This window comes from Rhinoderma darwinii, chromosome 1, assembly GCF_050947455.1.
Source record: "Rhinoderma darwinii isolate aRhiDar2 chromosome 1, aRhiDar2.hap1, whole genome shotgun sequence".
NCBI lineage: Eukaryota > Metazoa > Chordata > Amphibia > Anura > Rhinodermatidae > Rhinoderma > Rhinoderma darwinii.
In genome coordinates this window covers 77,161,749-77,186,651 of record NC_134687.1, presented here as the reverse complement: position 1 = coordinate 77,186,651, position 24,903 = coordinate 77,161,749, and the positions used below count along the sequence as shown (strand labels likewise).

The 24,903-nt window shown below is 41.7% G+C and overlaps 1 protein-coding gene across 9 annotated transcripts in view; it reads right to left on the bottom strand.

The window, feature by feature from the left end:
• EXOC1 (exocyst complex component 1) overlaps positions 1-24,903 on the bottom strand; it is a 50,153-nt gene that overhangs the window by 11,714 nt on the left and 13,536 nt on the right. For 5 of the 9 annotated variants that reach the window (XM_075859870.1, XM_075859894.1, XM_075859887.1 and 2 more), the window contains 9 exons: positions 23,301-23,485; positions 22,724-22,951; positions 19,315-19,447; positions 18,521-18,630; positions 7,626-7,766; positions 4,841-4,946; positions 4,186-4,221; positions 3,509-3,553; positions 761-924 (listed from right to left, as the gene is read on the bottom strand). In XM_075859870.1, the coding sequence (XP_075715985.1) occupies positions 761-924; positions 3,509-3,553; positions 4,186-4,221; positions 4,841-4,946; positions 7,626-7,766; positions 18,521-18,630; positions 19,315-19,447; positions 22,724-22,951; positions 23,301-23,485 (1,148 nt within the window). The remainder of the gene's footprint in view (positions 1-760; positions 925-3,508; positions 3,554-4,185; positions 4,222-4,840; positions 4,947-7,625; positions 7,767-18,520; positions 18,631-19,314; positions 19,448-22,723; positions 22,952-23,300; positions 23,486-24,903) is intronic. The other 4 variants (XM_075859901.1, XM_075859908.1, XM_075859916.1 and 1 more) reach the window with 2 other exon arrangements.

Genomic DNA, 24,903 nt, shown 5'->3' with positions numbered 1-24,903 from the left:
AAGTATTCTGAGTTCATTGACCATTACTGTGTGACGGGTGAACCACATGTACCAGCCATGCATCTAAAAAATCTATTTTATTGTTTGGATTGTCTTGTTTATGGAACACAGATAATTAGATCTCGTGATGAATAAAAACATTCAATCTTTTTACACGTTCCTCCATTGAAGTAAGGCTCTGTTTACATCCACTTTTTACCCTACATTTAGTGTGTACGCCAAGAAAGTGCCTGAAGTATACGCTAAATGTGTCCATAGGGCTCCACTAGCTCCACGGAGACCAAAATAGTGTATCCTTTGGTCCTCCATCAGCAGGATATACATCGGTATACTTTTTATATTTCTTTAAGAAGATGGAATAGCCTAGTAGAATATGCAAATCCGTCCCGCCAGATGTAGCAAAAAAAAATATGCGCAGTATAATTTTTTTGTAACATGGAAGGCTATGGGTGAAGTATGTCACTGTATGGCATGTCACAGGTATAAGTTTAACATATTAGTCATGGACTTTTCACAGCCTGGGATTAACGTATACATTGGGAGCTTTTTCCCAACGTATACATCAAACGTAGCCAAATACTGTGAGGTGAATCTAGCCTAAGTAGAAAAAAGCTCCACCAAAATGCCATGGATAGAGTAAGATATGGCCAGATAAGCCCACAGCAGGCCCTAAAGCCACATTGCTCGCTAATGCTCAAATATCAGAAAGCGTCTGCTTGTAAACAATAAAAGGTAAAGGCATCACAGCAAAAAAAAACACCTTGTCAAATTTGGTGCGGTCAGCTACATCCAAGTCAGAGGCCGACATGTTACCCATGTCTAGCAAGGAAGAGGACTGAGACCTGCGGCTTCCTGAACTCTGGACCGACAGTTTATTCAGACTGGATGTGGATCCCGTCAGCTTCCCAGAGCTGCCATGAAGACCTGAAATCCATAAGGAGGAAGAGAATTTAAGGAAGAATAGTGGAAGTAGGTTCTGAATATCAAACTGTGTAATAACATTTACCAAAAAATTTAAAGTTAGTTTTTCACTCATGACAAATGAATAAATGTATCAATAAGCCAACAGAATAAGGCGAAGTTCACACGACCGTCAGAGGCTCTAACAGTTCTGTCATATTTGACGGAAAGAATAGCGCAGCATGCAGTGCTGTTCTGCCCATCAAAACGAGACACCACAACAGAACCCCAGCGGCCCCCATTATGGTCAATGGGCTCCACCTGGCCCTGTTGATATCCATAATAGTAATGTGAATGATCTTTGAAAGCCCTTATCTCGGCCGTAAAGTGTAAGATGTCTTAACACCACCAATGGACCGGGAGACATCTTCACCTCCTTCAAAGTCACCTTGACTCCTTATGTGCTGCAAGTGAGAAATCAGAATAGTAGCTGGTATTACATACAAAAAGGTAGTCACTAGATCGGTTTAATTGAATGCAAAATGTCTAACACGTGGGTAAACCTTTGTGGGATATTTGTATTTATGGCCCGTTTCCTGCATGATCACGTAATCTAAAGCCATGTAGTTCTCATCTGTATACATCCATGATTTGGACATGTACCATTTGGATGTTTTGTTAATAATAATTGATATTAGGCTAGGTACACATCACGTTTTAGCATCCTCTTGAAACGTCCCACTTTTTTATTTTTATCGTAAATAAAAAAAGATGTCAAACAGAATGGTGCATTAAGATGCCTAACCTGTAGCATCCTGTTGCCATAGACTTGCATTGTACAGAAAAACAGATCCGTCAGGATCCCTGTTGTTTCATCAGGACAGAAAAATGAGACCGTTTCCTTTTGTCTGTCCGGTTGAAAAAGTGGATTATTAAGGAAACTTGTAAAATGGAAAACAAACGGACGCTTCAACCCATGACAGAAGCCTTAACCAATAAAGGTCATGCAGAACAATGACAAAAAGTTCAATAAAAACATCAATGTATGAATAAACAGTGTATGAATACAGCAATAATGTAGTCAAAATACATAAAGTATCAGAGAATGATGCATACACTGGATATCAGAAGCACCAATAAAACCTAGGGATCCATTAAATGTACCATTTGAAAAGGGAAAAAAGACACCACAAACCGACGTCTGAACAGGATGCTAAAAGGTGATGTGAAAGGACTCTAATCCAAGCAGAATAAATTCCAAATAAAGGAAGACAGTAAGGGCTCATTCACATCTGTGTTCTGGGTTCCTTTATTCTGCTACATTATAGGAGCAAAACAAGGAGGAGAATACCGGAAGCTCAGGATCCGTTGCATGACGGAAACCAACGGCGCCCGATGGAACTCATTGACTTGGATCCCTTTCATTCTGCCAGACATAATAGCACAGCATTCTGAAATATTTTGTCTAGCAGAAACAACGGAATCTGTGATGGATGTCCCTAACGGAGTCCCTAGTGCAGATGTGAACAGTCCCTTACTACATGAACAGAAGTTTATAAAGTGCTCTTGCACGTTTTCCAGCCTGTAGATTTGTGAGCTTTTAGATGTCTATTTTTCCAACGGGATGAGTTGGACTTTTTCATGGATAACGTCTTTTGTCTCATGACATTTTTGGGGTTTGGTGGATCAATTAGAAAAAAAAAGAGGAATGATTTATTCGGATGTAGGAATTAACCCTTTCATGACCAAGGGTCATTGATGCCCCTGTGTCCTGGTCAAATTTTCCATTTCTGATATGAACTTCTTTAAACAATAATATTTTTGGAACCGCTTTGAATATCACAACTATTTTCACTCTCTCTAGAAGCGCAATCCCTGGCACAGATCGATCTGACACCGGGGATTCCGCTCCTAGTGGGAGTTTAGGTGGCATTACAGGGGGAAGGGGGGTTTGATGCCATCTACAGCAGGGGGGGGGGGTTGCTATCTACAGTGGGGGTGGCACTATTTACAACGGGGATGTTGAGATGTTAGGGGCTCCCTCTAGGAGGGGAATCCCCGGCCAGAGTGATGGCCGGGGATTCTGCTCCTAGAGGGAGCTTAGGTGGCGCTATCTACAGGGGGTTTTGCGGGGGTTGTGGGTGGCACTATCTACAGTGGGGGGTGTATTCCGGGCCTCATAAAGCCCCGGCAAACATGAGAGTGCAGCGCTGCTCACATTGAAGCAGCACTGCACTCATTAAACCCTGTTCCAGGCTGCCAACGTTTATATACTTGACAACTGAACTGGGCATCGGCAGTTGGAACGTATATAGCCGTATGGCAGTCATGAAGGAGTTAAAGTCTGATACAAGAGGAGATTTACGAGTAACAACCCTCCTGATGTAGTAAGCAGTCTCTGTATAATGGTAATCTTAAATGGATAGCTATTTGTGTACATTATAAATGTAGAAGTACAAACCCTAAAAAGATTCCTTCAATGAACACCATGCATCTAACCACAGAAACAACAAGACAAAATATCTAATGAGGCAGTCATTTATCAAGCTATTTGGTAAAATCGATTCGTTACACAGTTGCCAACAGAAGGCAGCCACGTTATACTCACTTTCTGTCTCCTGTTTCATGGCACTCTCTTTTCGAGGCAGCGTAGCTGGTTTGGATTAAATCGCAAGCACCAAAGACAAAGATGCATTAGAAAACAGGCATTTAGCGAAGACCATGCACAAGAGGCAAGTTAGACACTAGTTGGAAAGAGACATGCAGAAGACTATATTAAGCAGTTGTGGTTAACTTAGCTGTAAACAGTTACATGGACAATTCAACGTATAACTGTTGTAAGGAGACACAGAAAAGGCAAACGTGGCATTAGTGGTACCAGTCATTCATGTAGGATGTAATGAGGTTAAATGTATTTCAGGCATGGGAAAGATATCAGAAGAGACATGGATGTAACTGGATGTAATCTTTAAATGCCTGTTTAAAGAACCAATGCAAATTTGGGAGATACATTTTACAGCAGAATTTGATCCTATGGAAGCTCCACATTTGTGGTGGTCACTGCTTTTTTATATTCTAGACAGAAATCTAAAAGTTATCAGAATGCTAATAAATCGATTACTTTGCTTTCCAGAACACTAACTGTTCTAGATCAGATCTGGTCAGTAGATAGTTAGGTAGGAAATAGAACAACATGAATAGAAGACAAGGGATTCGGACTTCAGGTGAACATACGGTGTATCCATTACGCTTAGTGCACAATAATGTATTGACTTTCTCCTTTACCGTGTTTATTGATTATTCTTGTGGAACCAACATTATCTGTATTAAAAGGAGAAAAATGTGTTGTGTGAAGAAAACTCAGACCATGTAACGCACAGCCACCAAGACCACCTTAAAAACCAAACTTCTTCATGTCGAGCCACACACTAGCAACACACCTCCAAGCATCAGCAAGCGAGTCAATGAATAGCAGGCATGAGAATAAAAAAAAAAAAATCTATCACATCCCAACGTGATAGAATTTATAAGTACCATAAGGAGGAACTGAACACAAGCTGAATGCCATCCAATGCGCCAAAGTTAGTTCATTCTTTAGAAAGTAGAGAACAGTAAACCTAACGTGCTGCAAAGCCTGCAGAGTAATAGTCGTAAAGGGGTTGTCCCATGACAAACCTTTTTGTTACTATGACCTGTCAATCAATATATAAAAGTAGGATAGGTGGGAGTACGAATTCTGGGACCCCCATCGTTACCAAGAACAAGGGGCCGCGAGTCCCCGTTCCAGGCCTGACAGTTGGCAGCGGGTACCTAGTCAGTCAATGTGCATGAAATAATAGGACCATTAGAAACAAAGACAAAAGTGATTATAGATCTTTCTCTAGGCTAACATGGTCCAATCATATAAAGTCCGCAGATTTGATTTGTCCAAAAATCTTACCAAACTTCTTTCCTTCTTTGGCAACACCAGTCATCTTATTTTTGGCCACCTCGAAAAAGTCCCTGATCTCCCGGTCATATAAGCGGACAATATAATCAATATAGTTCTGTAAACCAAAAAACAAGGTCAGTTAGTGAGCATTGGAGAAAAAGACAATGTAATTTAATAGGAGCATAACAAAAAGCGGCAATATACCGAGTTAACTTGTGATGGTATGTTCCTAGGATATGCCATCACTTTCTGATCAGTGGGGTTCTAACCTCTGACACCCCACCGATCCCTTTTCCTTGCACCGTGGCACTGTTCAAGTAAATGGGGCTGTACTGCAGTCCTCTGCACAGCCGGTGACCGTGTGCGGCGTTGTGCAGAAAAAAAAATCTTTGAAGTGGACACAGCCGTAAAGTAGCAGTGCGTCACTTCAACCTCAGGATCGGTGGGGGTTCCAGGGTTCAGATTCTTACCGATCAGCAAGTGATAGCATATTCTACCATCCCACTTTCTATGATGGAAATAATCCTTTAAAGATCATAAGAAATTTTTTTTCCCGGTTTTGCCAATAACTTGCTGCAGTTTTTTCAGACATATAAGTCAGTGTTTAATTTAGGTTATGAGGAATTTTCTTTCAAGCAAATTAAAGATCACCATAACTGAAAGTGGAAAATGTATTGTATGAATTGTTTTTAAGATCCCATTAAGAAATTTAGATTTTTGGTCTTTAATCATTTTAATATACAGGCATATGTCTATGCCAGCACTTTAAGTTTATGTACATAGAGTACATACGGTAAATTATGCCCCAACAGACACGATCACTTTAAATGGACCCCTCCTTTCCCCTTGACCTCCACCCTTTGTTTGCAAGATCTGCATTGATTAAGGGGTGCAATGGTTAAAGAATCTGAGTTTATCAGTTGTTCGCTGCACTCCCTCAGTTGATCGTGCAGGAATCTTTGTACCTCAATCACTGTGGTAATGTAATACTGCTCATAATGTATATACACGTTGATGAGTAGGAAGGACTTAAGTATACATCTATTTTTGAATATAGACAAATGTCTCACAGGGACAAGTAACTGGTTAGGTGCGACCAACATTGGTATCAGGCACCCCCAAAATATCACAGAATAGCAGACTCACTGATAGCATAGCATATATTGAGAAAAGAAAGAGTCCTAAAGCTATATGTAAAGTAGAAAAGATGAATTTTATTACACATAGATTATACATCAAACAAATTGATAAAAAACATGGCGAGGTTTCTAAAAAGAAGAAGTTGCTTGTGGGTCACGTAAGAGTAATATATAACCATGGGGACCTAGGCATAATTGGATATAAATGGTAGAGGAGCATGCAGAAGTAAAATATAGTAATTAATAATTACAGAAGAGCTGCTGTCTATCAGATATAAATCCAAGGTGTCTATATCATTCCAGAGAAAGGGGGTCCATAAGAATAGCCGCTTTCTCAAATGCATATCTAACAGATCCGGACATCCTCAATAATACTCGAAGGGAAAACATCAAATCTTAGTATCTAAGTGAAAGTACCATACAGAGAATCCCCGAGAAAAAATCGAGTTGATATAATACAGACCGCATCTTGGGGTTGCGCATGAGCAGAGATGTCGGACACCTGCCTCGGTCCCCTCTCTTCTGTACGCCGGCTGTGCGCTTGCGCGGTCTCCATGGAGACGCGTCTTTGGAGACGCGCGTGCGCAGCAAAGGCGTGACGACAGGTGACCGAGGCCTCGTGATCTTTGACTTAAATCTCGCGCATGCGCCGTGGACCACTGATGAGGGCTGATACCCGGAACTTCATTTCCTTCCCTCCTTTGCGATTCGTGACGGGGGATACTATAAAAAGGTGGACAGGATATAGCCTAGATCATACCCCCTGAGGAAGCTGATACAGCGAAACGCGCGTTGGGGTGGTTATTTTCTGCACGTGGATCACAATTATTACCTCTTTAACCATGGGTGAGTGCTTTCCTTCTGGCTCTCTCTGGTGATTCCAGATGAGTAGCTTTGCATACCCCGTATACCTTGCATACCTATTGAAGCTATACTTGGACTGGATGGTACTCTTTTTTCTCGGGGATTCTCTGTATGGTACTTTCACTTAGATACTAAGATTTGATGTTTTCCCTTCGAGCATTATTGAGGATGTCCGGATCTGGTAGATATGCATTTGAGAAAGGGGCTATTCTTATGGACCCCCTTTCTCTGGAATGATATAGACACCTTGGATTTATATCTGATAGACAGCAGCTCTTCTGTAATTATTAATTACTATATTACTATATTGTACTTCTGCATGCTCCTCTACCATTTATATCCAATTATGCCTAGGTCCCCATGGTTATATATTACTCTTACGTGACCCACAAGCAACTTCTTCTTTTTAGAAACCTCGCCATGTTTTTTATCAATTTGTTTGATGTATAATCTATGTGTAATAAAATTCATCTTTTCTACTTTACATATAGCTTTAGGACTCTTTCTTTTCTCAATATATGCTATTTTTGAATGTACGTTGGCAAAAATATTATTTTATTCCACAATGAACCATTTGCTAGCATACTATTAGAAGTCCTATCACTCTTGCTGTATTTTCCCATGGATTTTTAGCAGCCCATCAACAGACTGTAGTCTAAAACCTACAAATAGTATAGGCTTAGCTTTACTTTTTAAGCCTTTTTTTAATCTTAATATAGTTTTAGTTAACAGGCAACAAAATGCCAAATATGCCCAACATTTCAGAAACAAAGAAACCAAACCCAACAGACCTTTGTAAGTCCCTCATATCTGGCATACTCAGTGGTTTTCAGCCACTCCATCAACTTGGAATATCGCAGTAGGTCACGGTGAAAAGGATGGTGGTTGGGTAGTGTAATCTCAACAGAGAGGGTAGAAGTCTGATCGTGGCCCTTTTTCAAAACAAGAGAAAAATATTTTACATAATCAATGTATATTAACAATTCTACTTTTAGACACAGGACATATTGAATATTTTGAAAAATTAGTGCACCAGAAAACTTCATTCCAACACCAACAATACGCTTTTCAACGAGAATTATGGGCATCCCTATATAGGAAACTATTAAAAAAAATCATAAAGAGTTAACGCAGGTACTAAAAACAACATTGCCTTATCCACGGCATACTTAACCGCCATAAAGATGCTCAGCAAACATGGCCACACGCCTCATAAATTAGGCATTGCTTGCTACAGAAAGTGGCCTTACATTTACATCCATATGAAATACCAGTCATAAGAATTATGCTTTCACCATTAATTATGCATCACGTTAGAATAGCTAGATACAGCCCAGATCCATAAGATGTACATGTTTCTTTCATGCTCTAAGACTATGACCCCTTATGGCTCTGCCACTGCATAGGATTAGATACAGCGCCTCAGCAAACAGAATCACACATGAAAGGATTAGATACAAGGCCTCAGCAGATGGTATGAAACGATAGGCTTAGATACAAGGCCTAGCAGACATTATCACACAGGATAGGCTTAGATACAGGGCCCAGCAGACAGTATAACACATAAGATTATAAACAGGGCCCAGCAGATAGTATCACATATAACAGGATTAGATACATGGCCCAGCAGGCAGTACTCTTATACTTGCCCTCCTCGCTCCTGAATCGGGTCCTCTTCACCTCCGGGCACAGCGCGGGTTCTGACTCACGGCTCCATTCAGCTTTACGACTTTGTGGCGCTGAAAGGTGTGAGGACTCAGGAACGAGGTGGGTAAGTATACTGTTACTGTAGTAACAGGGGCCCATGTAGTTTACTAAAGTAACTGAGGGTAGACGTGGTTCGGGGGGCAAAGGGGCCCTCTGGCTTCGTGGCTGCTGGCAATCGTGACACCTATAGCTACGCCACTGAGGGGATATATGGCATTCGAACATTGCTTTTTTTTTTTTTTTTCAGAAACAGTGCTAATCTTGTCTATCAGCTGTGTCTCGTATTGCAGCTCAGCACCTTTACCTGTTTTTCAAAGGGGGAAATCGCAGATCTATTAGACAATTAGAAATCCTGCTTTTGCTCTGGAAGACTTGGCGCCACAAGTCAGTACATGGTCACTCATTCATTTTAATAAAGTGTCCAATCTCCCCTTCAAAAATGTGGAGACGCTAGCAGCTCCCCCTGTGGTAATAGCTGATCTTCCTGACTTATTGTCGGAGTGCTGCTTTAGCAAAGGGGGTTGTAAGACAACCACTTTAAAGAGAACCTTTCAGGTCTCCTGACATGTCTGTTTAGAAAATACTTGTATTCCCCATGAAATAACAATGCTAAGACATCTTTTTCCTTTAAACTCTGCACATTCCTCTGTTATTCCTCCTAAAAATTTCTGAATAAATTGACAACTCTGTTACCATTATCCTGGTCAAAGGGGTGCGAGTCTGACTGATTGGACGGTGTAGGGACAAGCCCCTTTAGACAATGAGTATGGTAACACCTAGTTGTCAATTTATACATTCCTAGGAGGAATAAGAGAGGAATAGCACAAGGCAGATTTCAAAGAAAAGATGCTCCTGAAATGTTATTTTTCTGGGGGAATACAAGTATTTACTAAAAATAGACATGTCAGGAGAAGTGAGAGGTCATCTTTAAAACAGATCTGTTCTGCCCTGTCTGCTGCATGTTATAGAGCGGCAGGTAATGATCAGTTTGGTATATATAGTAGATTAATAAAAAATAGTGCAGTACAAATTTGTGATTATTGAGATTGTTTTAATCTCTGCTGGACCACAGTTTAGCAGCAGCACGTGGCAGATCCGTTTTAAAATATATGTGTAATAAGCAACTCAAAATCAGTGAGGGTCATTCATACTTCACTTATTATCTCTAATAATAAAAAAAAAATATTAGTATAGGCAACTTTGTAAAAAGTAAAAGTTACGCAAAGCAAAGTTATAATCCACGATAGACCTAAACAGCAAATGCATTGCTTTACTTTAAGGGGTTGTGTTGTCCAGTTATGAGAAATGAATGTCCTATCCTCAGGACAGGCCATCAACATCTGATCGGTGGGGGTCCGACTCCCGGCACCCACCGCCGATCAGCTGTTTTAAAGGGGCCAGGGCGCTCGTAACAGCGCTGCTTCCACTTCACTCCTTATCTGCACGTACTGTGAATCGCCAACACACTTGTAGCGGTAGTTCACAGTATTACAGCCTTCTCCCATGCACTTCAATGGGACAAGGCCATCAATTTCTTATGAGTGGACAACACCCTTAACTTGAACTTATTTAGAATCACAGCCAGTTGTAATGATTTCACAACCAGAGCTGCATTCACAATGCTGCAGACTTCAATTATCCTAGCACTAATGTGTGGGGAGAGGCTTTAATAAATGTGTTAAAAAGGTGCATTAAAGGGGTTGTCCAGTCCCTAAAAATTAATGGCCTATCCTCAGGATAGGCCCTCGATAGCTGATGGGTCGGGGGTCATACTCCCGGGACCCCCGCCAATCAGCGGTTTTGAAGGGGGTGCCGTGCTCGTACAAGTGCTGCTTCTACTTCTTTTCTACTTGCTCGCTGTGAATCGTCGACACACATGTAGCGGCAATTCACAGGCATTGACTGCCTTCTAATTCCAATTACTTCAATGGAAGAAGAAGGCTGCAATCACTGTGAATCCACTACATCTGTGTAAACTATTCACAGTGAGCAAGTAGAAAAGAAGGCGGAAGCAGCGCTCGTACGAGCACGGCACCCCCTTCAAAACAGCTGATCAGCGGGGGTCCCAGGAGTCAGAACCCGACCCATCAGCTGTTGGCGGCTTATCCTGAGGATAGGCCATACTTTTTTAGGGACTGGACAACCCCTTTAAAGTTCAAAACAGTAATATTATTTTCTCTAGTGGTCTAGGACTACCACATAAACCTCACTTTAGCTTTCCAGTAGTATTTTCAAAATGTAATGCTTAAAGAGGACCGGTCAGCTCTCCTGACATGTCTATTTTATTTTTATTTATAGTTATTCCTTTGCATCATTTTATGACTGTATTCTTCTACGGCCTGAAAAAAACCCAACATATAAGTAACTACAAAGCAAGATTTAACATAAAAGATTATTTGTGATACTGAAGATTTGCACCAGAGCACTAAAGTACCTAGGGTAAGGCCACATGGAGCGGCACTGACCAGGCCGACACCATGTTGTGGCCAACAACCTCGCCGGCACCATGTTTGGCGCAGCGGTCAAATAGCCTGTTTATGGCCACGCGTTGTTGCGGCCCTTTACCTGCAAAATCGTGTGGCCATAAAGGGTATTTTCAATAATAGGCGCATGATTTGCAAGTAAAGGTCCGTTTTACCAGTGCCGCTACGTGTGGATTTATCTTCAAACCTGTAATCTGCAGATTCAGTATTTCATGGGTGTGATGGGTGCGATATGCAACCAGCAGAAATCTTTGCAGACTGGTAAGTAAAATAACCGGATTTGTTTCTTTCAGTAGATATCAGCAGATACTGAACGCGCACAAAACCATTAAGGCAATATATTTTGCTATTGCTCATTAAACACAAAGTGATTCCAAGAAAACAAGTCAGAAGGTCACAGACTTGTTTTCTATTATTCACCGCAAACATAAAAATGACGAACGCACAATGAACAGGGAAAGAGGTTCATTTCCTACTTACTCTCCCATCTAATGCTTGTTAGGCAACTGCGCAGACACACATTGTTAAGAGTCTAATAATAGGAACGTTCATGCAAACGGATACCAAAAACAAGCTTAAAGGACTATACAGCTTGTACAAACTTTAGAGTGGATTCACACGCGGCAGATTTTGTTGCAGAAATTTCTGCAACTGAAAAAAATCAGATCCATTTATCTGAATTGAACTTGAAGAAATCCATGCGATTGTTGCAGAAACATGAATTGAACGGATTTGCAGTCACATATATTTATACAACAAAATCTTGCCGCATGCTAATCCCTCCTTCTTCATATAGGGTGCCTTAAATTACTTACCCAGATTGCTTCTCACACTCTACTCAGTTGACCATGGCTCCTGAGGAAATCTATGCCAAACTGTAGAGTGATATGAAGCCAGGAGTCTATGTTAAGAATGGGTCAAAAGCAGGGGACCTTGCTAGGTTAACCTGCCTTAAAGGGATTGTACAGGATTAGAAATATATGGCCGATTTCTTTCAAAAACAGCATCACCACGGTCTATGGTTTTTGTCGAGAATTGCAACTTCTCCATTGAAGTGAATAAACTGCAATGACACACACAACCTATGGACAGGTGTGGCACTGTTTTTTGATGAAAGCACATATTTTCTTTAATCCTGTATATCCCCTTTAAAGTTACTGACCACTCTTGGACAACATTTTGATAGTTTTTTTTTTTTTAATTGGTCCAAAACCCTGTGCTGAGTAAGTTTATAATATTTCTATAAATGTATGGCCACCTGCAGCCACCACTAGGGGGAGCTTACAGCATTCTACTGTATATTTACACTGAACTCAAGAATAAGGCAATATGCAGTAAGATCCCAAGTTCCGTCGAGTGGTGGCTGGGTTTTTATCATTTAACTCTTCGACTATACAGGGGATTTGGAGCTTTAAAGAGGCTCTGTCACCAGATTGTGCAACCCCTATCTGCTATTGCAGCAGATAGGCGCTGCAATGTAGATTACAGTAACGTTTTTATTTTTAGAAAACGAGCATTTTTGGCCAAGTTATGACCATTTTTGTAGTTATGCAAATGAGGCTTGCAAAAGTCCAAGTGGGTGTGTTTAAAAGTAAAAGTCCAAGTGGGCGTGTATTATGTGCTTACATCGGGGCGTTTTTAATACTTTTACTAGCTGGGCGCTCTGAAGAGAAGTATCATCCACTTCTCTTCAGAACGCCCAGCTTCTGGCAGTGCAGATCTGTGACGTCACTCACAGGTCCTGCATCGTGTCGGCCACATCGGCACCAGAGGCTTCAGTTGATTCTGCAGCAGCATCGGCGTTAGCAGGTAAGTCGATGTAGCTACTTACCTGCAAACGCTGATGCTGCTGCAGCCTCTGGTGCCGATGTGGCCGTCACGATGCAGGACCTGTGAGTGACGTCACAGATCTGCACTGCCAGAAGCTGGGCGTTCTGAAGAGAAGTGGACGATACTTCTCTTCAGAGCGCCCAGCTAGTAAAAGTATTAAAAACGCCCCGATGTACGCACATAATACACGCCCAGTTGGACTTTTACTTTTAAACACACCCACTTGGACTTTTGCAAGCCTCATTTGCATAACTACAAAAATGGTCATAACTTGGCCAAAAATGCTCGTTTTTTTAAAATAAAAACGTTACTGTAATCTACATTGCAGCGCCGATCTGCTGCAATAGCAGATAGCGGTTGCAAAATCTGGTGACAGAGCCTCTTTAAAGAGGCTCTGTCACCAGGTTATAAGTTCCCTGTCTCCTACATAATCTGATCGGCGCTGTAATGTAGATAACAGCAGTGGTTTTTATTTTGAAAAACGATGATTTTTGAGCAAGTTATGAGCTAGTTTAGATTTATGCTAATGACTCTCAATGGACAACTGGGCGTGTTTTTACTTTTTACCAACTGGGCGTTGTACAGAGAAGTGTATGAGGCTGACCAATCAGTGACCAATCAGTGTCCTACACTTCTCATTGTTCCAGCCCAGCATGATCCACAGCACAGTGTGATTATGAAGTGAAAGAAGTAAACACGCCCAGTTGCTAAAAACACAATACGTGCCCAGTTGGAAATAAGAGAAAACACTCCCATTTGCATAAATATAAAATTGCTCATAACTTGGCCAAAAATGATCGTTATTAAAAAAAACACAAAAAAAAAACGTTACTGTTATCTACATTGCAGCGCCGATCACATGCAATAGGACTAGTCGGTCTTCCCCTCACCAAACTCTCCCCTCTCCAATCTATCCTCAATGCAGCAGCCAGGCTCATATTTATGACCAACCGCTACACCAACGCCTCTACCCTGTGCCAGTCACTGTACTGGTTGCCCATCCCCTTCCGAATAAAATTCAAACTTATTACTCTCACCCACAAAGCTCTCCACAGTGCTGCACCTCCTTACATCTCCTCCCTCATCTCTGTCTACCACCCTACTCGGGCTCTCCATTCTACTAACAACCTTACATTAAAATCTGCCATAATCCGAACCTCCCACTTCCGTCTCCAAGATTTTTCTCGTGCTGCACCCGTCCTCTGGAATGTGCTACCCCAGACAATCAGATTAATTCCCAATATCCACAGTTTTAAACGTGCCCAGAAAACACATCTATTTAGACAGGCCTATAACATTCCCTAATCTGACTCCTTTCCGTGGCCCTCCTTTTAGATTAGTCATCAGAATAAGATTCCCTCACACTCCTTCTCTTCATGTCCGTCATACACGGATACTGGCTGGTGACCGGCTCATGCAGCTTTATGTTACCACCGCATGTGTATAAAAATGGCCGGACTATTGTACAGAACAAACACTGTTACACTTTGTGTCTCCCTTATGTCCTCATAGATTGTAAGCTCTTGCGAGCAGGGTCCTCACTCCTCAGGTTTGAATTGTAAATGAACTTTGTCACTATGTAATGTCTGATATTGTTTGTTTCATGTTCCCTCTAAATTGTAAAGTGCTGCGTAATATGTTGGCGCTATATAAATAAAGATTAGTATTATTATAATAGGAGATAGGGATTTGATAATCTGGTGACAGAGCCTCTTTAAATCAAACTCCTATAAAGATATATTATAAAATTAATCAGCACAGAATGTTGGAAAATATAGTGTTAAAAGGTGGACATTTAATTTAAAGCAGTTCAAAGATATAGGAAAACTGTTGACTGAAAGCCGTGATTATTGCAGTTATAGCCACCAATCCAAGTTTTAAACATGGAGAAATGGATGCAACAGCCACAAAAAACCAACCAGACTGATCCTTTCTTCATCAGAGAAAAATAATGCAGACACTAAATTGTTGGAAGACACTGCCGTTAAAGGAAGAAAAAATAAGAAAAAAGGCAAAATAAATAATGGGAAGGGCTTTACAAAGCAAAATGCGACAGAGGTCTGGCTCAAATTGCGCCAAAAACTGGTGTACATGCTCTGCTCCAAACTTATGTGACTTTTTAAAACTCAACAGTTTTTGGGGGGAAAGGGGCGTGGCTGAGAGGAATTTATAAAATGTGCCAGAATTCTGGTGTAAAGTACGCCACCCATGAGGGAAAAGAAAAATGTCTAAAATATATAGCAAAATGCACCACTGTGATTAATTTGGCACCGTTTCTGCCTGCCCGGTCTAGTTTTATCTTCTCTAACTTTAAGACAGTATTAGAAGAAGGTGGAGATTTACTATGTGCAGCTTGAATTGCGGTTTTACACGGGCCAATGACCAGGCAAACAAGCATTTGTACGAACGCACGTTTCCAGTCATTGCCCTTTGTAAACAGGGCAACGATCAGCCGATGAACGAGCAAATGCTCAATCATTGGCAGATTTTATCTTTTTATGCGGCCAAATAAACGCTAGTTGGCAGAACATTTCCCTGGGTAAAGAGGGAAATGTGCTACTGACATGATGCAAATGTGTAGGGATTATCCGGATACTGGCCAGGAAACAAGTCGATCAACACTTGATAGCTCCATTCACAAGGAGCAACGATTGTTAGGGTATGTGCACACACACTAATTACGTCCGTAATTGACGGACGTATTTCGGCCGCAAGTACCGGACCGAACACAGTGCAGGGAGCCGGGCTCCTAGCATCATACTTATGTACGACGCTAGGAGCCCCTTCCTCGCTGCAGGAAAACTGTCCCGTACTGAAAACATGATTACACTACGGGACAGTCGTCCTGCAGCGAGGCAGGGACTCCTAGCATCGTACATAAGTATGATGCTAGGAGCCCGGCTCCCTGCAGTGTGTTCGGTCCGGGACTTGCGGCCGAAATACGTCTGTCAATTACGGACGTAATTAGTGTGTGTGCACATACCCTTAATGTATGGGGACAAGCGATCGTTGCTCCTTGAGAATGGAGCTATTAAGCGCCGATCGACTTGCTGTATCGTCGTTCGTCGCTTTTTTTTTTCCGGCTGGTGTCGGGCCATGTAAAAGCACCTTCACAGATTAACAGATCCTAGAAAACTCTGGCAGCCATACATTTGTAGTTTCATGCCCCCAGGAGAGCAGTCGGACCCAAAGTCAACTGTATACAAAATGAACACAAACAATAATCACAGTTCAGAAAACTGCAATCCAACAAGTATTTAGTGTTAGTAGCAGGAGGACAAACAGGCATTCCCAAATCTCTGTTCTTCAAACAACCGGCAACACACAAGAGAATAGCTTACACAACCGCGTACTCACTGCCATAGAGAGATAGTACGACCTGCTATACAAGTGAGGAAACATCTGAGTAAACTAGTGGAAGATAAAATATAGAGAAAAAACAGCTAAGACACAGAAAGACGGAATAAAGAGAGAACAGTCCAAAAGAAGAAATGAAAAAGTAAAATCAGACGCATTTCACACTGCACCTCATTATAAAGAAGATGACCTGCAATCCATTGTAATGGCGGTGCACTATAATAACGGACTCAGATCATTGTCAGGCGTCTTTACAAGTGCACTTTAATAGTGACCTTTATCAGGACTATATTAACAGTACCCACTGAGGCCCAGCAGTGAACTGGCAGCTTGACCAGAAACAATGAGAGGTTCAGCTTCCCCTGCACCAGTGCCAAAATGACTCCATCCATAGTGAGCAGTCCCATGTCAAAGAGCAATAACGATAATGAACCATTGTGAAGATTTCTCTTCTGCACCGCATGAACTTGTGACGTCTTCCTCCTCATTTCTCACAACTGTTCAGTGGATTTTAAATGATTTAGATTTGAGATTAATTTTCTGCCGCTAATTATTTCACGTTCTTTGGGTTCATATTAACGTGGTTCACAACAGCATAAATCAATTATTAAAGGTGTTGTCCAGGTGGTTTTTCATACTGATGACCTATCCACAGGATAGGTCTTTAGTTTATGAGTGGTGGGGGTCCGACACCCCCACCAATCAGCTGCCTCCGGTACCGGGATTTATGCAGTGTTCGGTGCTTGTAGCAGATATCTCTGGTCACGGTATAGCAGAGGTGCTACAGTAGTGCAGCTCTGCTCCTGTTCAAACCCAGCACAGCCGCTATACAGTGTACAGCGCCATCCTTTTTTTCCCAGCACAGACCACTGCATAACATTAGGTGCGGGTGTCGGACACCCACCGATCACATAGTGATGCCACGTGCCCAGACAACCCCTTTAAAAAGAAGCTAATGATTCTCTTTGTCTCTCTGTAATTGACAGGACTTTTTATGCAACTCCACATTAACTGTAGGTTGTCTGAGGTAAGAAACAAGGGTCTGCTCTTTTTTTCCCAATCTTGACCATGGATTGTGCCTGGCATTGCAACTTTGCAGTTTCAAATGACCGACTAATTCTTTAAAAGGATTGTCCAGTTTAGAAAACCTATTTTTATATACCCTAGCGGGGACTTCGGAGTTAGATGGGGGGGGGGGGGTCTTTGACTGAGAACAGGATCCTAAACCAGAGTATAGAGCGGTTATAAAGAGCATTTCTCACTCTGGAGGACCTGTCCTATCCTTTATTACACAGACAGCCCATTGGTATGAATGGACACTGTGTAATGCTCAATTTCCCTGTGGTGGCGCTGAAGGAAAAGACAGGGCCCAGTGTGCACGCCGATCAACGAGACAGCTCATTGATCGGCACTCGTTTGCTCCTTTCACTAGGAGCCATGTAGAGGGACGAGCGCTCGATAATAAGATCGCTCGTCCCCATACATTTCTATCATGTTGGAAGCACATCTCCCTGTTTAACCGATACAATCAGCTGATAAACGAGCGTTCTGTGAAAGCCCGATAAACTGCCAGCATTCCCCACAGATCACAGCTGATCCCTGAGGGTCTCAAGAGGACACTTTGTGATCAGCTTATTGTCAAGGGTTTCTTCTAACAAGTAGGAATTGTTCAAAGCAGACAACGCTTTTAATGTCTAGCAATGTGTACAAAGACTGTATCTAAGGATACCTGTCTGACCCTTTCTTTCCCCTGGAGATAGGAGGCAGCAGTAGCGTCGTTAACATAGCTGCCTGTCACAGTCCCTAATATGTGGAGCATTTGGCAGGATCAGGTATTCTGTCCCATCAATAAATATGTTGATTTTCTATATACATTTCTTAAGGGGCTGTCAGAGTCTGAAATGCGTAAGTTTATCTCAGTGTATTGTCTTTTCGAAAAAAATAAAAATAAATACAGTTTGAAGGCATTGACTTGGTCTCAAACAAAAACACCATTGTGCATTGTGTATTGTTTTTATGGTATAGACTTCAGTATGTCGCCAAGAGCTAATCTTGTGGAACACTAGTTGCATAGTTTTTATTTTTCCAGATATCTTTCTACTTAGATACAATTATGCAGCACAATAAGCAGTGCCATGTAATAATTCCCCATAAAAAAAGTGAAATCTAGTAACCAAAACATTAAAACTACGAATGGTCAGCAATTTACTAACCTGTCTACAATATAACCTTCTACTGCAGAAATAAATTACTTCGCACCCCTCTACACTGAACAGATAGAATTCCAGAGTGGACTTATATAAAAGTACCTGTTGGACGAACACATTGTTCAAGTGGCTGGCTAGTCTACGAGCAAACTGCTCCCGGAGGTCCCGGAACATCTGCTGCTGCTGCATCACAGCCTGGAGCATGGCGTGTCCTGTGCAAAATCAAGAGATCAACTAGTCAAATGACATAGTCAATTACAGCATGGACGACTAGTACACAAACACACAAAATCATGGAAGCCGGATTAGGTAGCCAGAAGAATAGGCACAAGTTACAACGTTCATTTAATTTAATCTACAGATTTTATATCTACTTGGATAAAGGGGTATTCCCATCTCTGACATTTGTGGCATATCCACATAATTGTCTGATAGATGTCTCTATGTCTACAACGGGGCCCCCTGACCTCTGTCTCACCTTCTGCCGCCTTCGCTAAGCTCCACTGGCTGACGAGGTTTCATGGTCTTCCAGAGCGTGTTTTGTTACGCTGTTTCCGTAACTCCCATAGAAGTGAATGGAAGTTATGGAAACGGCATAGCAGGCAACACCGTTTCCAGAACTCGGGAGTTTTGGAAACAGCATAGCTCGCTGTGATAAATGGATTAGCTCGTCAGCCAGTGGTGGGAAGCAACGACAATGGCAGAAGGTAGGACGGGGGACAAGGGGCCCCATTCTAGCGATAGGTAGGGGTCTCAGATGCGGGACTCACATCTATCGGACATTTATGACTTAACCTTTGGACATGCCATCATTTTCCAAGATGGGAAAAACCTTTTGATAACACAAAATACTTGGACTGTACATAATATCATTAGCACACACACACAGTGGTTACCTGGCTGGAGATTGACACTCATACACTGTAGAAGCGCCTCTGCTGCATTTGTGCAGGCCTCAATCCCTCGAGATGAGGAAAGATCAGCCTCCTGGAGTGCTTTAATGTGACCCTTAGATAAGTCCATGTGGTTCTGAAGCAATGCAAAAATGGATAAAACTTCACATATTTCATATCAAAACACACAAACCATAAAATACAACTAAACAAAATGATATTATAAAAGGTACAGAAGGAGTAAATATAAAACGTAGATTTATTAAGGGCCTGTTCACATCACCTTTCACTTTCCGTTCCGGGGTTCCATCTGAGGTTTGCGTCGGATGAACCCCGCAATGGAAAGTGAAAGTGAAACCACAGCTTCCGTTTCAGTCACCATTGATATCAATGGTGACGGAAACATTGCTAATGGTTTCCGTTCGTCACCATTCCGGCATGTTTACGTTTTAACGACGGAATCAATAGGGTATCGGTTCCTTTGTTTAGATTGTTGTTCAGAGTATAGTCCGTCTTATACGAGGATCTGAATGCAGACCTGACCTCAATACCTCACAAAGAGCTAGACTACGCATATAGAGGGGAGGGGGAGGGATGCAATATACGATCCTCGTATAAGACGGACTATACTCTGAACAAAAATCTAAACCAAGGAACCGATACCCTATACCTAATTGACACTTATGTATGTCAGTATATGTCTTCATAAGTAAATGTCTGATGTTCCACGTTTTAACAGCTTAATAAAAGCAAAAGTTTTAGATTTACTCCTTCTGTACCTTTATAATGTAATCCTAACTGGAAGGAATAACGGGAAACAGTCCGTTGTTTACTAACTGGGAACTCTGCCCACAACTAAACAAAAGATGGATTTCCCACAGGATGGTCAAGTCATTTCTTCATGTACAAAAAAATAGGAAAAATACAAAACAGAAAAACAAAAACAGCAAATATGCGAGACACCTACTACATCCACGTCTTCAACTTCTAAAGACAGCAAAAGAAATAAGAGTTCTAACCATGTTCAGAGCAATATTCTTGTCCATATGGTGCAGCATTACAGCAATTAAAGGGCTTGTCCAGTTTTTATTTTATCTTTTTACTTATTTGTAGAATAGGAAATCATACAGTTCTAATATACATGTATTAGAAATTTTGCTCACATACATTTATTACAGTGCATGAGCCCCTGTCACACTGACTGGTACAGCCCACAGATCAGTCCTGTGTAATGTATCCTCAAGCTAAGGCCCCATGCACACGCACATATTTTCATCCGTCATTACAGACACATTCATTTCTATGGGCTAAGGACACCTTTCCGTATTTTTACGTAAAATATTTTCCGTGAAATATAGAACATGTCCTATTCTTGTCCGTAATTACGGCACGGACTCCCCATCGAAGTCTATGGGCGCTTCCGTAATTAATGTGCACACGTAGCCGTCCGTAATTACGGAAGTGTTGCACGGCGACGCCAGGTTTTCAGAGGTTTCTTCTTCTTTTTGCAGATCCATAAATACGGATGCATTATGGATGCACTACAGACCGTATTTACGGACACCGTTCCGTATATGCGGATGATTTACGGATGACTATAAATTACTACGGATCCGTATTTACAGACAGTGTTTACGGATGGATAAAATCTACGGTCGTGTGCATGGGGCCTAAAGTAATTACGGGCACGGCAGGCCGTTGACGGCAGTCCCTTTTTACGGGCCGTGCTTCCATTGTAAAGTATGGAAGAACGGTCGATAAAATAAAAAAATAGGACATATCCTATTTTTTTCGGCAAGTTTCTACCGCATGGACACCATTCCATAAATATATGGTAAGGTGTCCGTCGGCCATAGAAATATATGGGTCCGTAATTATGGGCGATTTTTACAGTCGTGTGCATGGGGTTTTACTGAATATGACTAAACATGGCGTCAATCATGCGACCCACCACACACACACCACTGTGTTGGGGCAACATGGGCTATATTAATAGGACTAAGGGCTAGTTCACACGGAGTATTTTGAAGCTGTTTTTTACATGGAAACCGCGTCGGAAACAGCGCCCGAAATCGCCTCCCATTGATTTTAATGGGTGACGTTTTTTTCCGGCGAGTGGTAAAAATCGCTTGCGGGAAAAAGACGACATACCCATTCTTCGGTTGTTTCCATCTCGGACATCAACGGGAGGCCGAGAAAGCGGTTTTCACCGCGTTTTTTTGCCTGCGGCGCTAAGAGGCCACTCCCGAAAACCGCTGCAAAAAACGCGCCAAAAAGAGTGCATGCAGGTCAAAATATGACTCAAAACGGCGTAATTTTTCTGACCCGTAAAAAACTCTGTGTGAACAGGGCTTAATATTGGAATAATGATAAACAATTGATTCACTGCCTGTATTCACGGTCTCTAAATGATTTATAAAATAACTGTCTGTCTCTAGGTGATGTTGTCATGTTGCTAATAAAGTTGAATAAAAACAAAAAACAAAAAACAAAACCACACAGGGGAGACACGGAGAAGAATAAGAGCTGCTACTCACAGACCCTGACAGACATGAGGATGAGATGTTGCTCCTCAACAACCTATTATTCACCTGTTATCTACCTGGACAGTGTTACCTGAACGCCAGTGGTCACATGATGTGGGTCACATGACTGTCCACTTAGTTATCCCATCGGTGCGTTTTATGGACAAATCTGTGGGCTCTACCATTTTTTTAGCTTTAGACAGAGACAACTGCACCGATATAAGAAGGGTCTGTGAGCAGAATCTTAAATACATGTATATTAGAAATCTGTATGATTTCCTATTCTATAAATGAATTAATAGAAAAAATAAAAAGTGGACAACCCCTTTAAGAGAGGAAATTAATTCAACTTAAAAAGGAAAAATAATACTTTACAGAGCCAGAAATATTCCAAGTGCAATTATTTTTTACCTTCTCCTATGCCGCTTATCTCATGACTAGCTGGTAAAGCAACCAACCAGATTGGCTGGCTCAATCCTATGACATTGTTCAACACATTACTACACTATATGGACACATCTTGTGTTCGCCATGGTACATACACGTCACGTGACTTATTTACAGTGCCAGTGTTGTACAGGTTGGTACATGCATTTTTGAGGTGATTCTGATTTATAACCCTAGAACTGTTCCTATTGAAAACTGCATTTGGGGTACTGTACACAAGACAAATACATTATACTTACTGCCCATAAAAAAGCCAAATAGACATTTCAGAGCAAACATGGTTGCATGAGACCATCAGAAGTTTTTTGGGGTTTTTTGTACATTGCACACCGAGCTGCAAAATAATTGCACAAGAACTTACGAGGCCCCCAAAAATTGGTCGGGCCTGCAACGTATCCAACAAACAAAACACTATCCATCTTCATTGAGAGAGTACTTACAACAAGAAACTCAATTTCACCCAGCAAGGTCTCGCTGTTGGCTTTGCTGAGCTCAATGAGGTGGTTGCTCTCAGAGATGTGATCCATCTGCTCCTTCACACTCTGAAGCATCTCCTCATAGCTGCTCAGCTTCCCTTCTATCTGGTCCACCTCCTTCAGAGCCTCATCCAACAGCTTCATCAGGATGTTCACTTGTTTCTCCGAGGCCATGATTGACTGGATATTTGCCTGGAAAGTAAGAATTACGCAAATATTAACGCACTGAAAGCTGCTAAACCCCTATCACAAGGCTTGATCTTATGATTAAAGACCGTCTGAAGAGGACATGTTATAGGAGAATGATAAACTATGTTGTCCCATGAAGTAAAAAAGCAGATCCCACATCCAATACTGGTCCATCAGCACCAGCTACGCAAATAACAGATTGAAAAAAAATCTTACTTTTTTTGCCCCAGTGCACATGAACAGAATGGCACTTCGTAGGACAGATGCAAGAAGCCAGTCATTTGCCTACCCAGCGCACTTCCATTCTCAGATGTTCTTATTCTCTGTAAATTAATGTCGCCATGTGTCTTACCCCATCCAGAACCTGAAGTTCCCTGGATAGTTTTTCTGCAAAGGCTTCTGCGTTGGAAATGGCATATTCACACCCCTCCATCATGAACTCAATGTCCTGCTTCTCTCGAGGATTGAGCTCCTGGTACTCCGCTGCCTCCTCTTCTCCCCCAGCCACACTCGGATTCTCTCCACTGGGAACGGATTCTTTAAATACCCAAGAGAAAAGAAAATAATGAGAAATAGAGCACAGAACGTACGTAATTACATACACAGCATGGTGTGGTCAGTCGGGTTAAGAGAAGTCGTTGAAATTGTTTTTTTAATGGTCGCTTCAATGTGTTCTTTGCAATTTTATGCACATGGTGGTTTAAAAGCCCTAAGGCTGGCCATACATTTCAAATAGCTGTCGGCCAATCGATTGTTCTACCGACACCTATTTCACCCGACTCTCCCATACATATACATGCTCGGCTCAGCCGAACGTCCATGTATTCTCAATAGGGAGAAGGATTAAAGCCGCTGCCAGTCACCTCTGGTAGCGGCTGATCTCCATGCAAACACAATGATCGGATATGTTGGATGTCCCCCAACATCTGCCGTGCTGGGAGAGTGGGGAAACTGCTATACACAATAAATTCAATAGATATCAGCAGAACTAGATCAAAAGACATAAAAATAAGTAGGTGGGTGTCCAATGGCTCCTTGATGAACAAAAAATGGGAGTTCAGACAGCATGCCAAAAGTAAGAGTGAACCGTTTTATTCCCACATGCGACGTTTCAGCTCAGTGTGAGCTTTTCTTAAGCATTACACATAAGATGGTCGGTCCTGCCAAAATCGGCAGGTTCGGCCGGCATAAAACAATGTGTATAGCCAAAAGCGTAACACATTCATTTGTTGGGCTACCAAAATAATCCTTGCTTTGTTTCAATTTAAAGAGGCTCTGTCACCACATTATAAGTGGCCTATCTCCTATATAAGGAGATCGGCGCTATATGACAGTAATGCTTTTTATTTCGAAAAACGATCTATTTTAAACCACTTTATTATCGATTTTAGATTTATGCTAATGATTGCTTAATGCCCAAGTGGGCGTGTTTTACTTTAGACCAAGTGGGCGTTGTACAGGAGTGTATGACGCTGACCAATCAGCGTCATACACTTCTCTCCATTCATTTACACTGCACTAGCGATATAGTTATATCACTATGTGCAGCCACATACACAAACACTAACATTACTGCAGTGTCCTGATAATGAATATACATCACTACCAGCCTGGACGTGATGTTTATTCAGAATCCTGACACTTCTGAATCTTTTCTGTGAGATTCCAGCAAGGCAAGCGTAATCTCGCGAGATTACGATGTAACCTGTCATTTCAAACGAGATTACATTTGCCTTGCTGGAATCTCACAGAAAAGATTCAGAAATGTCAGGATTCTGAATATACATCACGTCCAGGCTGGTAGTGATGTATATTCATTATCAGGACACTGCAGTAATTTTAGTGTGTGTGTGTGTGTATGTAGCTGCACATAACGATATAACTATATCGCTAGTGCAGTGTAAATGAATGGAGAGAAGTGTATGACGCCGATTGGTCACTGATTGGTCAGCGTC